Consider the following 17,951-nt stretch of genomic DNA (forward strand, 5'->3'; position numbering starts at 1 on the left):
CGGCGCTCCCCCACCGGACTGCCTCCTCTACGCCGTCGTCGCCGTCTTCCTCCTCAACCCCCCGCTGCCTAGACCCCACCATCCCATGGTGAGCTCCTGTGCCGAGCGCGCCACCCCTCTGTCCCGTGTCCGCCCCGCCCTCACTGTGGCCCTCGCGCCCCCTGGCCGTGCTCCGACCGGCTCCGGTCGCGCCCATGGCCGCGCCCCCGCGCTCCCTCTCGTCCTCTCCCCGCACCCATCGTCCGCCCGATGCTACCCCGTGGCCGCGGCCTTCGCGCCGCGACTGGAATGACGTCCCGCGCGTGCCCACTATGGCCGCGCCTAGCACGCGCCCCTCCCCGTGCGCGCCCAGCGTGGCCGCCTCCCCCCGCTGCTACCCCCGGACGCCTCCACCGCCCCGTCCGCTTTCGCCCCTGCCCCGCTTGCGGTTCCCGCAGTGGCTGCCGCCGCTCGCCGTCCCACCTCTGCCCCTTGGTCACGGTCTGGCGAACACTCGTCGCGCCCTGGGTCTCCCTTCGGGCGCCCACGCCCGAGCGCCCGCACCGCTGCCCGTTTACCCGGGCCACTATGGCCTCTAAGCCAATGACGAAGGGGGCCCACGCCCCTAGAGAACGTGTCTGTTAAAAAAAAGGAGTAAAAAATATATAAAAAAATAAATCAATAATAAATAATAAAAATAAATAATTAATTAATTAACTTAATTAATTCTGATTAACTTAGCTAATTAAGATTAATTAATCTAATGACTAATTAACCTAATTAACTACTGTTAATTAGCTAACAGAGTATGACAGTGGGGCCCACCCCTATTAACACTAATTAGGTTAATTAAAATGTTTAATTAAAAATGTGTCACTGACCAGTGGGACCCACTGGTCAGGTTGACCAGTCAACCCTGTTGACTGTTGACGTCAGCATGACCTCATGCTGATGTCATAAATCCATTTTTGAATTAAATAAAATAATTAATTAAATTCCAGAAATTAATAAAATCTTTAGAAAATCATATCTTTTAATCCGTAACTTGGATTAAATTATTTTCAACATGAAAGTTGCTCAGAACGACGAGACGAACCCGGATCCGCAGCCCGTTCGTCCGCCACGCGTCCCTAACCTATCGAACTCGCAACTTTCCCCCTTCGGCTCCTCTGCCCGAAAACGCGAAACACCGGGGATACTTTCCCGGATGTTTCCCCCCTTCACCGGTATCACCTCATACTGCGTTAGGGCACCCCTAGCACCGATACTTATCATATCATGCATCGCTATGCATCTGTTTGCTTAAATATTTATTGTTTCTTCCCCGTCTTCTCTCGCTAGACACCGAGACCGACGCCGCTGCTACCCAGTACGACTACGGTGTTGACGACCCCTCTCTCTTGCCAGAGCAACCAGGCAAGCCCCCCCCCTTGATCACCAGATATCGCCTATTCTCGTCTATACTGCTTGCATTAGAGTAGTGTAGCATGTTACTGCTTTCCGTTAATCCTATTCTGATGCATAGCCTGTCATTGTTGCTACAGTCATTGATACCCTACCCGCAATCCTAAATGCTTAGTATAGGATGCTAGTTTATCATCATTGGCCCTACATTCTTGTCAGTCTGCCTTGCTATACTATTGGGCCGTGATCACTCGGGAGGTGATCACGGGTATATACTATACATACATACATACTATACAGATGGTGACTAAAGTTGGGTCAGCTCGATGAGTACCCGCAAGTGATTCTGATGAGGGGGCTGAAAGGACAGGTGGCTCCATCCTGGTAGAGGTGGGCCTGGGTTCCCGACGGCCCCCGACTGTTACTTTGTGGTGGAGCGGCAGGGCAGGTTGAGACCACCTAGGAGACAGGTGGGCCTGGCCCTGGTCGGCATTCGCGGATACTTAACACGCTTAACGAGATCTTGGTATTTGATCTGAGTCTGGCCATTTGGTCTATACGCACTAACCATCTACGTGGGAGTAGTTATGGGTATCCCGACGTCGTGGTATCAGCCGAAGCACTTCAGACGTCAGCGACGGAGCGGCGCGCGCCGGATTGGACTGGAACGCCTGCTAGGCTAGGTCTGCTTCCGGCCGCCCTCGCAACGTGCAGGTGTGCTATGGGCGATGGGCCCAGACCCCTGTGCGCTTAGGTTTAGACCGGCGTGCTGGCCTCTCTGTTGTGCCTAGGTGGGGCTGCGACGTGTTGATCTTCCGAGGCCGGGCATGACCCAGGAAAGTGTGTCCGGCCAAATGAGATCAAGCGTGTTGGGTTATGTGGTGCACCCCTGCAGGGAAGTTAATCTATTCGAATAGCCGTGATCTTCGGTAACAGGACGACTTGGAGTTATACCTTGACCTTATGACAACTAGAACCGGATACTTAATAAAACACACCCTTCCAAGTTCCACAGACAACCCGGTGATCGCTTTTCCACAGGGCGATGAGGGGAGGATCGCCGGATAGGATTATGCTATGCAATGCTACTTGGAGATGCTACTTGGAGATGCTACTTGGAGGACTTCAATCTACTCTCTTCTACATGTTGCGAGACGGAGGCTGCCAGAAGCGTTGTCTTCGATAGGACTAGCTATCCCCCTCTTATTCTGGCATTCTGCAGTTCAGTCCACTGATATGGCCTCCTTACACATATACCCACGCATATGTAGTGTAGTTCCTTGCTTGCGAGTACTTTGGATGAGTACTCACGGTTGCTTTCTTCCCTCCTTTCCCCCTTTCCTTTCTTTCTGGTTGTCGCAACCAGATGCTGGAGTCCAGGAGCCAGACGCCACCTTTGACGATGACTCCTACTACGCTGGAGGTGCCTACTACTACGTGCAGCCCGCTGACGATGACCAGGAGTAGTTTAGGAGGATCCCAGGCAGGAGGCCTGCGCCTCTTTCGATTTGTATTCCAGTTTGTGCTAGCCTTCTTAAGGCAAACTTGTTTAACTTATGTCTGTACTCAGATATTGTTGCTTCCGCTGACTCGTCTATGATCGAGCATTTGTATTCGAGCCCTCGAGGCCCCTGACTTGTATTATGATGCTTGTATGACTTATTTATGTTTTAGAGTTGTGTTGTGATATCTTCCCGTGAGTCCCTGATCTTGATCGTACACGTTTGCGTGCATGATTAGTGTACGATTGAATCGGGGGCATCACAACATAGTTATCAAGATGTGTATGTCAGGTGTTCGCAACATCCACAGACGACGTTTGAGGTTCAGCACACTGAGCGGTGCATTAAGGACATAAGCCTTCTATGAAGCAATGAGGACAATCCTCAGTTTACGGACCTAGTCCGCATAATTGCTACTATCAACTTTCAACTAAATTTTCTCTAGGAACATATCTAAAACGTAGAACTGAAGCGCGAGCTATGACATAATTTGCGAAGACCTTTTGACTATGTTCAGGATAATTAAGTTCATCTTATGAACTCCCACTCAGATAGACATCCCTCTAGTCATCTAAGTGATTACATGATCCGAGTCAACTAGGCCGTGTCCGATCATCACGTGAGACGGACTAGTCAATATCGGTGAACATCTTCATGTTGATTGTATCTTCTATACGACTCATGCTCGACCTTTCGGTCTCTTGTGTTCCGAGGCCATGTCTGTACATGCTAGGCTCGTCAAGTTAACCTAAGTGTTTCGCATGTATTCCGAGGCCATGTCTGTACATGCTAGGCTCGTCAACACCCATTGTATTCGAACGTAAGAATCTATCACACCCGATCATCACGTGGTGCTTCGAAACAACGAACTTTCGCAACGGTGCACAGTTAGGGGGAACACCTTCTTGAAATTATTATGAGGGATCATCTTATTTACTACCGTCGTTCTAAGTAAACAAGATGCAAAAACATGATAAACATCACATGCAATCAAATAATAGTGACATGATATGGCCAATATCATATAGCTCCTTTGATCTCCATCTTGGGGCTCCATGATCATCTTGTCACCGGCATGACACCATGATCTCCATCATCATGATCTCCATCATCGTGTCTTCTTGAAGTTGTCTCGTCATCTATTACTTCTACTACTATGGCTAACGCTTTAGCAATAAAGTAAAGTAATTCATGACGTTTAAGTTGACACGCGGGTCATAAATAAATAAAGACAACTCCTATGGCTCCTGCCGGTTGTCATACTCATCGACATGCAAGTCGTGATTCCTATTACAAGAACATGATCAATCTCATACATCACATGTATCATTCATCACATCCTTTTGGCCATATCACATCACATAGCATACCCTGCAAAAACAAGTTAGACGTCCTCTAATTGTTGTTTGCATGTTTTACGTGGCTGCTATGGGTTTCTAGCAAGAACGTTTCTTACCTACACAAGAACCACAACATGATATGCCAATTGCTATTTACCCTTCATAAGGACCCTTTTCATCGAATCCGATCCGACTAAAGTGGGAGAGACAGACACCCGCTAGCCACCTTATGCAACTAGTGCATGTCAGTCGGTGGAACCAGTCTCACGTAAGAGTACGTGTAAGGTCGGTCTGGGCCGCTTCATCCCACAATGCCACCGAATCAAGATTGGACTAGTAACGGTAAGCATATTGAACAAAATCAACACCCATAACTACTTTGTGTTCTACTCGTGCATAGAAACTACGCATAGACCTAGCTCATGATGCCACTGTTGGGGAACGTAGCATAAATTCAAAATTTTCCTACGTGTCACCAAGATCAATCTATGGAGTCATCTAGCAACGAGGGAGGAGTGGATCTACATACCCTTGTAGATCGCGCGCGGAAGCGTTCAAGAGAACAGGGTTGATGAAGTCGTACTCGTCGTGATCCAAATCACCGATGATCCTAGCGCCAAACGAACGACACCTCCGCATTCAACACAAGTACAGAGCAACGACGTTTCCTCCTTCTTGATCCAGCAAGGGGGGAGGAGAGGTTGATGGAGATCCAGCAGCACGACGGCGTGGTGGTGGAAGTAGCGGTATTCCAACAGGGCTTCACCAAGCGCTGCGGGAGGAGGGAGATGTGTCATGGGAGGGAGAGGGAGGCGCCAGGGCTTAGGTTGTGCTGCCCTCCCTTCCCCCCACTATATATAGGGCCAAGGGAGAGGGGGGAGGCGCAGCCTTGGCCCTTCCTCCAAGGAAGGGTGCGGCCAGGGAGGAGTCCCTCCTCCCCAAGGCACCTCGGAGGTGCCTTCCCCTTTAGGACTCTTCCTTTCCCTTGATTCTTGGCGCATGGGCCTCTTGGGGCTGTTGCCCTTGGCCCATATAGGCCAAGGCGCACCCCCTACAGCCCATGTGGCCCCCCGGGGCAGGTGGACCCACCCGGTGGACCCCCGGGACCCTTCCGGTGGTCCTGGTACAATACCGGTGACCCCGAAACTTGTCCCGATGGCCGAAATAGCACTTCCTATATATAATTCTTTACCTCCGGACCATTCCGGAACTCCTTGTGACGTCTGGGATCTCGTCCGGGACTCCGAACAACTTTCGGGTTACCGCATACTATTATCTCTATAACCCTAGCGTCACCGAACCTTAAGTGTGTAGACCCTACGGGTTCGGGAGACATGCAGACATGACCAAGATGACTCTCCGGTCAATAACCAACAGCGGGATCTGGATACCCATGTTGGCTCCCACATGTTCCACGATGATCTCATCGGATGAACCACGATGTCAAGGACTTAATCAATCCCGTATACAATTTCCTTTGTCTAGCGGTATGATACTTGCCCGAGATTCGATCGTTGGTATCCCGATACCTTGTTCAATCTCGTTACCGGTAAGTCTCTTTACTCGTTTCGTAACACATCATCCCGTGATCAACTCCTTGATCACATTGTGCACATTATGATGATGTCCTACCGAGTGGGCCCAGAGATACCTCTCCGTTTACACGGAGTGACAAATCCCAGTCTCGATTCGTGCCAACCCAACAGAAACTTTCGGAGATACCTGTAGTGCACCTTTATATTCACCCAGTTACGTTGTGACATTTGGCACACCCAAAGCACTCCTACGGTATCCGGGAGTTGCACAATCTCATGGTCTAAGAAAATGATACTTGACATTAGAAAAGCTTTAGCATACGAACTACATGATCTTGTGCTAGGCTTAGGATTGGGTCTTGTCCATCACATCATTCTCCTAATGATGTGATCCCGTTATCAACGACATCCAATGTCCATGGTCAGGAAACCGTAACCATCTATTGATCAACGAGCTAGTCAACTAGAGGCTTACTAGGGACATGGTGTTGTCTATGTATCCACACATGTATCTGAGTTTCCTATCAATACAATTCTAGCATGGATAATAAACGATTATTATGAACAATGAAATATAATAATAACTAATTTATTATTGCCTCTAGGGCATATTTCCAACAGTTCATTGGTTTAACAGCAGCAATGTGATGAATCATATCTACCGCATGTTCAGCTTCCAAATCAAGAATGTCGTTAACCGACTTGGATATCTCAAAATCATTATTACCAACTAAAATGCAAAATGGAATTCGACTTATTAACAGACATACCAGTGGAGATCTCGACGTCACGCAACTTGGCAGCCCTCAAAGCACACCTCAACTGCATGTCATCAACGTCAGGCTGCTCCTGCAGCCTCCCGCTGACCCGCCTCCCCTGGGAGACAGGATCCGGGATACCGCCAAAGGCGATGACCTCCTTGCGTGAAGCTCTGCTAGGGGAAAGGCCTCCTGCCCGTCCCCCAACAGCGGCGCCCCGGATCATAGCCACCGGGGCAGGAGAATAAAGCGGCGACGTCGCCCGCGGCCTGTCCACGGGCGACCCGCCAACAGCAGGGTCCGGGGAAACCCTCGCGCGGTGCTCCGGGGAGGAAGCCGGTGAGACGGCTGCGTCACCCGGCCCTCCCACCATAACGGGGCCCGATGGGCCGGCGGCCTCCTGCACGGCCACACCCCCGCCCGCGCGCGGTGACGTGGAGATGAACGTCGTGCCCGCCGTGGGTGTTGCCGGCGTCAGCATCCTAGGGGACCGGGCCTCCTGCCCGGCACCTCGATCCATGGCCACAAGCGCAGCGCCATCCACGGTAGTCAAAAGCGGGGTAGGAGACGTGTAAAGGGCCACCTGCCCCTCGGTATCTCCCAACTCAAGAACCGTCGGCGAACGAATGGGAGCCACAGGATCCACGGAACCCGGATAGACACTCCGAAGACGAGGCGGAGCAGAGAACGATCCCAAGGACCCAAGCTGCAAAGTGGACGTCGGAGCCACACCAGATGACCGACCTGGAGCAATGTCACTAGAATCCGACGGACCCGCCGGCTCCTTGGCCACATCATCATCACCCTTAGCCGAATCATCCTGGTTCCCCGGGGCTCCTCCTCCCTCAGACGTGTCCACAAGATCATCATCCTCAAACTCATCAAACAAATTAGGATCCTCATACAGAATGTCTAGCTGATACAGAACACCTTCATACGAAGGCACCACGTTCGGCAAGAACTCAATATTAGCAACACTGACAAGTAAACGCGCCACACCATTAGCCCGAGTGAAGGGCATATCCACCTGCTCAGTCTTGCCAATCAAAGACCTCAAGCTCCACGTCACCAAGAAGCTATCCAGTGGATCAGATGGCGCCCCGGAGAAACGAACCCAAATCTGCCTCAACGGCGTGCCCTGCGGCTCCTTCATTTTCCACTCATCAAACTGTAACACAAAACTAGTGCCTGTGACCCTACTCATACCGAACTTGAGGATTCGCAATTGATCCTCCTTAGATGGGAAATCAACTTTGTAGGATGTATCATTTAGCTTGAGCAACGACCACTGAAAATTACCCGGAGCGAGTTCCTTCAGCTGCTTAATAATTTGCGCCTCGGTCAACGGTCCATGAACTACCTTCACCACCCCGGGGAAAGAAGTCTCTATCGTTGGTGCCACAGGTGCCACACTGGGAGACTCGAAGAACATCAACTCTGAGCAGCAGACCCCGTATATCTGAATAGTAGGCTTAGGCCCAAGCATAAGAGGACACTCGGCAGCAGTATGTTTAGGTTTCCGGCATAGGTCACATAATTCCGCAGTGCATTCAGCCATAAAGTGTCCCGTGTCACCACAGCGGAAACAAGTGAGCTTCTTCTTCTTTGCCGCCCACTTGGACAACTTGTCAGCCTCAAATTTATCCGAACCTTGCTCAGAAGCAGAATCACCAGTCTGCATGGGTTCCGGCAACGTGACTTTGGCGAGGGCCTGAACCATCTTCACCGCCACCTGCGGTAGAACCGATCCTCCGTCGGCCACCACCTCAGTCTCAACTGTAGTCTTCGGATGCCTAGGCGGAAAGTTTCTCCTGTTCCCGCCCCGACCTCCGCGAAAACGGCCCCGGAAAGAGCGGTTATTAGGAGCGACCGCCCCCTCCACGAAGTTACTTGGCGGACCCTGAAAACCCCGGTTGGCATTGTCGTTGTCCGTCCAAGCATATCCACGGCCACCGCCGGAAGACGACGAACCCCGATGCAGCCCAGCACCATAAGCGTCATACCCATCATCGCCCCAATGACCACGCGGAGGATTCCGCTCATCTCCCGCTGACACACCTGCCCCGCGGCCGAGCAAGCCTTGGCCAGGGCCACCGCGGCCGCCCGCCATTTGCCGCGGCCAAGGCCTTTGGGTCGGCTGCGGCTCCGCCCTAGGCGGGGGCGGCGGATCAGCCCTAGGCTGCTGTGGCGGTGGAGGGAGAGCCCTAGCCGGCGGCGGCGCAAGTGCTCCCCGAGGCGGCGGTGGAACCGCCCGTGGCGGATGGGCCGCACACGCGGGGCCCGGTGCAGCAGCACCCGCAGCCGGCGTGGCCGAGCCTCCCGCGACCCCGGTCTGGTTTCTTGCCACTGGGGGCACCCGCTGTGGAGGCGGTTTGGGCGGCATGGCCAGCCGACCCGAGGCAGGAGGCGGGCGCCGGTCAGCTCCGGCAAAGCCCGGGAAAGAACGGCGCGAGGGGGCAGATGGGAATCCAACACGCCCGTGGCGCCGAACCCTAGCAGAGACAGGCGAAGGGAGAGAGGAAGTACGTGCATGTAGAGGCGACCGAACGAGGCCTCCTCATGCACGTCGCCCGCCCCCGCTGCATCGTTTGCCTGGCCAGCCCCCTGGGCCTGAAGCCCAGTACTGCCCAAGCTTACGTCGCAGGCTCCCACAGGCAGCCCAACTGAGCCCAATAAAGCATTCAAACGCTCAGATCTGACCGCCCGAATGTCACACGGCACGGCAACCGCCGGCGATCTCTGTGACACCATAGGACCACCTTTCTTCTTTCGCCGAGTCACTCTCGTCCAACACTCGGGACGGAAAAAATCTGACAAAGTGATGGCCGACGGCCCATCCTTTGGCAACGGTCCCCTCCAAGGTTTCATCTTCAACTTCTGCGAAGGAACCGGAGTACCCAACAAACCCGATTTCGTAGAACTCACCTTAGGTTAAGACCCCGAGGTAGATGTAGTCAGCCCAAGTGTAGATGGTGACCGCACCAGCGCTTCCGGCAGATCATCATCGTCTTCATCTTCATCTTCATCGGCTAGAATCCAAAAACGTCCCCCAACCCGCTGCGCAGGCTTAGGTTCCTCGGCGTCCTTCGTAAGATCCACGACCTCAATATGCTCATCACATTCTATGGGTGCCTGCACACACTCAAGAACCTCGATATGGAATAAATCGATAATAAAAATCTTACCAATTGCAATATCTTCGCCAACGTTGAGATGTCGTCCGGCCAATATGTCTCCTTCTTCGTCATGGATCGTCATCCAACGGGACGGATGCGAATAGATCAGCCCATTGATCCATCGTCCGGCCTCTCTATCGTCCTGAAAACGCACGGACCATTTCGAATGATTCAAGAACCCCCAATCCCGATCTGCCGTCGAGGGATCCGGGCTGGACGACGTGGAAGGGAGAAGATCGGGCTCCGCCATCGACGCCGACCGCCACTCATCAGGTTGGAGCAGATCCGGCGAAAGTCGCCGGGGCGGCGGCGGCGGAAGATCTGCTCCGCGGGACGAGTCAACCGGGTGAAGCGGCGGTGAGGCACTCCCGATCCCATTGGCACCCGATCCCACCCCGTCCGCCGTCCCATTCGATAAATATTGATATGAATATACTCGGACAAAGGTATCTAAATGAACTAAAAGTCTGAAAAGAGATGTGCTCTTAGATGCCACATATAGAAAAGGAAGCAGGTCATTAACTCCAGGTTTCATTTAAATAAAACAAACACTGGTTTGCAGGTCTGATCTGCTTCACAGAGTGTCTGCTTTATGTCTTGTAACATGAACGCAACCAATCCAAACTCTTGGACTCCCGTCGACGACGTCCCCAGGACATCCACATCGCTGCCGCAGATTTAAACGCTCCCAGCTTCAGCGCCGCTGCCAACTCATCTAAGTGTCACCAACCCTAGGCTGAAGAGAACATAATGTTTATTACTCCCAATAATGAATGGAGAAAACACACAAATCATCAACTTCTAAGGCAGATGATAATGATCTTTGGTGCTGAAAGTAAGGAAGTCAGAGGTGACTCTTCACAAAAAAAGGAACACCAGCATTGCGAAAAGGAAAATGAAACAGAAAAAAAAAACTAAGCACACTCAGCCCTCAAGCAAACCATCTACGCCGAAGTAATTGATTCGCCAACGTTGCCGCCGGCGATTCGTCGCCTTGCCCGTGCGTCCGTGGGCTCTTGGTCGTCCGTGTCTTTGCTTGGTTGACGGGACGATGCAAGCTGCTACTCTCTCCGTTCGGAATTACTTGTCGCAGAAATGGATGTATCTAGACATATTTTAGTTCTAGATACATCCATATTCGAGACAACTAATTTCGAACGGAGGGAGTAGGTCGGAGGAAAGCAGGAAAAGGGGCTCGCCATTAGCGATAGTGATGGGCGACCAGGTCACCAGAGCACCAAGAAGCTGGTCGATCGAGGCTGGCAAATTCCCAGCAGCAGCTGCAGCAACACATATTTGATTTCGTCAATCCGTGCACTGCAAATATGGGTTTGATATCTGCCTACCGGAGTTGGAATTCGCTGCTGTGAGTTGCGGCAGGAAGAGCACTGGGAAGGAAGCCGTATGGGGACGCAGCCCTATATACTATGGCGTAGTCCCGCTGGCCGGCCGTTCGACTGCCTCGTCGGTTAATCTTTTGGATTAAACATGTGAGACAGTGGAGGGTGAAACGGAAGGACACAATTGATTGATGGATGGTGGCTTGAAGAAGAAAGGAAGGGACATGTTGGGAAAATCTTTCCGTGCAAAACGACTCCAGCGAGCGATACAACATAGACGGTGCATGCATACACAGATTTTTTTTTTTTTGAGTAACGCATGCATACACAGATGGGATGGTTGTACATGCCTGTGGGCTCAAACAGAACACGATACACACAGTGAGATGGTTCGCAACTCGAGGAACGACACGTCTTGGAGTTAGACTCGATGGTTATGAAGACAAATTGATGCGTACTATAAGGAGTAATTAACTTAAGGTGGCCAACCATGTGACACATATGGTAAGCAACCCAAACAATTCCAAAAAAGAAAACCTCAAGGTGGGCACAGGTTGGAACCTCACCTTAGAAGTAAAGGATTGAGAATAAAATTATGACATGGCAAATTTGATGACGTGGAAGGCTGCATGTTGAGAAAATTGAAGTAGTGGGGATCTTTGCAAACTGAACGCTTACGTGGCATGATGCTGATGTAGACAATGTGCATGTTGAGAGAATTGATTGGAGTGGGAATCAACTTCTTAAGAATGTAAGATTCTCTATGACTTTTTCGTGTTAGGGTTCTTTAGGACATGTGGCTTTACGGAGTGTGCTTACGTGTATGTGTGTTGTACTTTCTCGCATCAAGTTTGAACGAGTTATTATGGTGTTTTTTTTGCGAGAAGTTTTGTACGTAAGTTAACATGTTGGTAGTCTGTAAAATACCATGCTATTTACGTAGAAGGTACCGGAGGTACGTTTTAACAACTTTTTTCTTCTGGGCCCAAGTTACCATGGAGTTTGGAGTTTGTACATAATTATCATGTCTTTATCATGTCTTCAGCGCATAAAATACCATGATATTGACACGGAATTTACTGAGGTTTGTTACAATGACTTCTCCCATGGGTAAAAGTTACCAGGTGTTTATTCCGTAAGTTATCAAGTCCGCGATGCGTAAATTATCACGAAATTTAAACTGAACTTAGCACGGGATGTTTTAATAACTTTTTCCTCCCCGTCAATTTTTCCATGATGTTTGGATGCAAGTTATTAGGGATGCAGTGCGTAAAATCATCATAAAATTTACACATAAGTTATGGGGTATGTTTCAACAACTTACCACCCTCCTCCTCCACCATAAAAGTTTTCGCAGAAGTTACCGGGGTATGTTTCAACAACTCCCCCACCACCCCACCCTTGGGTAAGGGTTAGCACAGTGTTGATTATGTAAATTATCATGTCTGTGATGCATAAATTACCGCTATTTGCACAAAAAATAATACGGTATTTTGACAACTTTTTCCTCTAGGTCAAAAGTTTTCATGATATTTGTACTTGAGTTATCAGGAACGCGGTGCAAAATCACCATGAAGTTTACAAGGAAGTTACCGGGGTATGTCCCAACAACTTTTCTCCCGGGACAAAATTACCATGCCTAGAGTACCTAAGTTATCAGATCAGTGTTTTGTAAATTAGAGTGCTAATTACACATAATTTACCGTTGTGTGTTTCAACAAACTCTGCTCCCATCAAAGTTACCAGACACGAGGATACATATGTTATCAGGCATGTGACGTGTAAATTACCATGTTATTCACACAGAAGTTATTGGGGGTATATTTCATCAACTTTTTTTCTCGTCAAAAATGGTTACTGTGGTGTTGGCGCGTAAGTTATCAGGTCTACGATGCCTAAATTACCATGCTATTCACGAAGTAGTTACCGCGGGTATATTTTATTAAGAAAAATCTGGGCTAAAAGTTACCAGGGTGTTTGCATGTAAGCTAGCAGATCTGCGATGAGGAAATTATCATGTTATTCACACATAAGTTACCTGGGCTATATTTTATCAAAAAAAGTAGGATCAAAAGTTTCGGTGGTGTTTGCATGTAATTTATCAGGTCTATGGTACTTAAATTATCACGCTATTCACATATAAGTTATCAGACGGTATGTTTCAAAAACTTCTTTCGTCTCAAGCCAAAGTTATCATGATGTTTGTACATAAAGCAATCATGCTTGCGGTGGGTAAAATTCCATCCTTTCGAGATGACCTGCCACCTACCCTTCGCCAACATCTACTATCTCTAGGACAACATATCATGTAGAAGCCTCATTGATTGCATCACCAACATCGCCGTCATCATCATCTAAGCATTGGCAGATATACCTACTTCCGTGATGAAGTGGAACCACAACCGTGCACTAGAGAAAAAACTCATGATAAAAATCGACATATGTAAACTGCGAAGCATGCTTGAGTGGTTAGTAATGTAGTACTGAAAACCAGGGCCAAAAACTTTAGCTTCATACTACAGAACAAAAAATGAAGGGTGCTTGAGTGGTTAGTGCATCACCCTGTTTGACATTGTCCTGTGACGTACCAAGTTTGATTCCCATTTTGCCCCTTTTTTCTTGCGATTTTTAGTAGATGCTAAAAAAAGGCAAGTGTTTGGCGTGATTTCCGGCGAGGACAAAGGGAATATAGGTTGTTTCCGCGTAAGCGCCTCGGACGTACAATTGGTCTTTCCTAAAATCGCCACCGCTCGATCCGGATCGAACGACGTGCAATGGGTTTGAACTTTTATCGGGTCCCTGAGCCAGATCCGTCGGATGAAGATCAAACGGTTGGCGGGTCGTCCAGATATGACACTAATTTTCGACCGGCAGGATTTTAGCTTTGTCGTTTTCAAAAAGACGCCAACAAGGCGGATGTGGATAAACTGAGCTCGAGCTCATATGAGCTGTGAACAGTAAAATTCAAAAAAATGAAAAAAATTTATGGCAATATTTAACGAATGTTTTATATGCTTGCAAATTTTCATCATAAAATGACATTGTGTAAGTCATGATAAAAAAAAGCAAAATCAATGCTTGTTTTTTTTTCGAGTAATACGGGCCTGGTGCAGGGCGCCCGCGGAGATAGGAAGCACCAAAAAAAGCTCAAGCTCCCATCCAAAGAAACAAGTGCTTATTACAAGTCGCGGTACACAGACCTGCAAACCAATCAACTTTGTGTGCTGAATGTGCACATAGGACCGATCACCACAGTTACATGGCGGCATAGCAGCGGACGACGCGTGCCCAATAAAAAACACCATATAGAGGTGGCCCAAAGCATGCTCGCGCCTTCGCGTCCCACGCATTATGGACTCGAGGAAATCTGACCGGGTGCATAACACGGAGATTGGAAGCACCGAAAAAGTTGAAGCTTCAATCCAACAAAACAAGTGCTTTTTACTGCCATTTTGTTAAGTCTCAGTCGATTGAGACTTGGTTATGTCCCAATCGATGCTATATTCATATATTTTTGCTAGGTCTCAGTCGACTAAGACTTTATTATGTCTCAGTCGATGCCATTTTCCTTTGAGTTTGCATGGTGATTCGTAAAAAACATTATTTTCAGCTTTTCTTTTTCTTCTTATATCCTATATCATTTTTTTTTGCCGGATATATCCTATACCACTTGACTGAGACTTGGTTAAGTCTCAGTCGATTGAGACCTAGCCACACCCATATTCATAAGCTCATACATTGAGATTCGTGCAATTTTTTTCCTAAAGGCTTTTCTTTTTCTTTCTTACATTTCATGCTATATGTCACCTGCGACCGAGACGTAGCCACGCCCTTATTACAAATCACGCTACAGGTAGAGTTGCAAACCAATCAACTTTCTCTGCTGCAAGTGCACATAACATTCAGTTCCTCATTTCGCCGTCGACAGTCCATGGACGCGCGCGTGCTGATACATGGAGCCGTGGTTAATTCGCAGGAGGTGCCTTGCCAGCGTTCTTGGCGTGTATGAACCTGACGTAGTCCACGACCCGGTCCACGTCCTGGAGCAGCTCCCTGGCGACGCCGAGCTCGCCGAAGCGCCGCAGCCACGCCGCCAGCAGCGGCGTCCTGGCTTCATCCTGGAACACCCTCTCGCCGGAGACCCTCGCGGTGGCGTGCACGTACGAGACCACGCCGCCCACCACGACGTCGACGTACCCGACACGCTCGCCACCGAAGAAGCAGCCCTTCCTGCCGCCGCCTGTGCACTCGCTCAGCCCGCGCTCCAGCCCGTCCGCCGCCTCCACCACCTTCTGCATCCACGCGGCCCGCTCCTCCTCGCTCCCGGCCCTGAGCGCCCGGTCCCACGGCGCGCCCATCTCCTCGTCGAAGTATGCCGCCCAGAACCTCGCCACGGCGCGCTCGTGCGGGTCGGCGGGGAGGAGGGTGTCGCCGGGGGAGCCGAAGGCCTCGTCGACGTACTGCAGGATGACCCGCGACTCGCAGACGGGGCGGCCGTCGTGGATGAGGACCGGCACGGAGCGGTGGACGGGGTTGCAGCGGAGGAGGAGGTCGCTCTTGCTGCGCAGGTCCTCCTCCACGTAAGAGTAGCTCACGCCCTTGAGGCGCAGCACCAGCCGCACCCGCGTCACGAACGGGCTCCCCCAGTGGCCCAGCAGCGTCACCTCGCCGCCGTCTCCGGCCATCGTCGATCTCAGGCTATCTGACTATGTGCTCGTGGTGTACGGCGCGGTGCTTGAGTTATGCTTGTAGTTGACATCGTTTGCTTATGGATGAATCTTCTTGCCGGCTCTGTCTTCGGAAGAAGAAAGATTAAACAATGTGATCTTCCACGCTAGCTGACGGCCCCAGCTGTTAGACTCTAAGAGAGCATCAGTGCACACCATTACGTATGTGCTCATGATCACATGGCACGTTCAACGTTTGACCAGACGATCTGATTTTAGTAATAGGCTAAACTATAATAGATCAGTTCATGTATACTTGAATGAAACACATACGAACATCGATGACTTTCTAATAAAAATAAGACAGAATACCTTCAAAGCTGTCATCTCTAACTTCGTCGTTTGCATTTGGACATTTCTCCAAAACACTGGTGAACCGCGAAAGACCAAATCTGAACACGTCGAACTAACCTCAAATCTTTTTGATAGTCTCTTGAGTCGACCACCCGGTGGGAATCTAAGATCAACGACCCCGCCGCCGGGACATGCTCCTTTGCAAGGCAGATTGCTGAACCGCCGATTTATAGGCAGCCTTGTTTTCCAAATACATCGTTAACATTAATCAAAACAGTTGTTTTTGAATGCTTTTCTAAAAAATATTTAACATGTTTTAAATACACATTGAAATACTTTCTGAAGGGTAAAACATTATTTAAACTATGTGCACATTTTTAAAAAAAATAACAACATATTTTTGAAACTTGCGAGCATTTTTTTGAACGATGTGAAATTTTTTTTAACAGCACAAATATTTATTATAAATATATATTTTAAATGATATGTTCACTTTTGGAAACATGTGAAAATTTTAAATCTCATAAAAAATTAATGCTATAATTTTGTTTAAAAAATTAAGCTACTCCATTTGTTCCATATTAATTTTATTTTTTTTGCGGGGAATTGTTCCATATTAATTAATGCTCAAATGGTTGTATCTAGCACAAGGTCGGAGGAAGTGACAACTTTTTACACTGTGTTCACATTTGTTTTACTTCTCAAAGTAAATTAAGTAACTTGTTTTTTGAAGTACATGTATTTAGATGTCTCAAACTATAAACAAAAAAAAAGAGCAAACCTAGTGAACTAACATTAATGGGCCGGCTGCACTTAGCGCGTTCCCTAAGGTGAGGTGGACCATTGTCTCGCTATAAGCGAGTCGAAGATCTGTTCAGAGAAGCAGGGCTGGAAAAAATGTTAGATGCGGTGGGTCCTATTCCCCCATAACGCGACAAATACCACACAAACACACACCAGGCTAGAGTTTGCGCTGCTTCATGAGCTGGCCATTATTTTTGTGGTGGGTCCTATCTCCCCAAAATGCGACGAATACCATGCAAGCACACACCCAGCTAGAGTCACGCTGCTACATGAGTTGGACATTTTTTTCCTTCTCATCGGCTTTGCGAATATTACAGAGCCTTTTTCGAGTCAGCTTTCCCTTTTTCATGTGTTTCTTTTCTTTCGGTTTCATTTACTTTATTCGGGCCTTCTTTTTTCCTGCTTTTTTTCTTTTGATTTTTTTCGTGATTTTTTGTGAAAATTTTAAAGTTTTTTATAATTTGTACTGTTTTTAAAATTTAAGAACATTTTCCATATTTGAGAAAAATACGGTTCAAAATTACGAATAGTTTTTTATGTCTATGAACCATTCTTGTAATTCAAGACAAAATTCATAAATATTTTTTAAAATTAAAAACATTTTTTCTATCTTGGACCATTTTAAAAAATTCGAACATTTTTTAAATCTAGAACGTTAATGAAATCACAATAAAAGAAATCTGTGAATGCTTTTTTTATGTTTAAAAGAAAAAGAAAAACCATAAAAGGGGCACATGTGGGTTGGGCCAAAGCATGCGTGGGGTTGCAGGTCCCTCCTCCCGGCACCGCCACGCCCTACGCGCGCGTTAGTAGGACTCCTCTACCCTCGTGATTCGGAGGCTGAATGATATGAGCCCGAAGCTCTAGTCATTGTCTTGATCGACTTTTTGTTGCCAGTGGTGAATGATTCATAAAAAAAATTCATGCATAGAAAAGATGTTTACATATATTTAAAAAAGTTAAATATGCATAAAATATTTCTGATGTATACGAAAAATATACAATATGTATGAAAATATAGACAATGTTGAAATAAGAAAAGAAAATAAAAAGGAAAAAGTAAAGAAAGTTGGTGAAACCAAGGAAAGAAAC

General features: G+C 48.5%; 1 protein-coding gene across 1 annotated transcript; it reads right to left on the reverse strand.

Moving 5' to 3' along the window:
• Positions 1-14,867: 14,867 nt before the first annotated feature.
• On the reverse strand, positions 14,868-15,719 carry LOC123059826 (probable glutathione S-transferase GSTU6). Its single transcript, XM_044482341.1, has one exon. It carries the CDS (start codon positions 15,717-15,719, stop codon positions 15,000-15,002), a length of 720 nt encoding a protein of 239 aa, XP_044338276.1. The 3' UTR covers positions 14,868-14,999.
• Between the last annotated feature and the right edge of the window lie 2,232 nt (positions 15,720-17,951).

This window comes from Triticum aestivum, chromosome 3A (genome assembly GCF_018294505.1).
Source record: "Triticum aestivum cultivar Chinese Spring chromosome 3A, IWGSC CS RefSeq v2.1, whole genome shotgun sequence".
In the NCBI taxonomy this organism is placed as follows: domain Eukaryota; kingdom Viridiplantae; phylum Streptophyta; class Magnoliopsida; order Poales; family Poaceae; genus Triticum; species Triticum aestivum.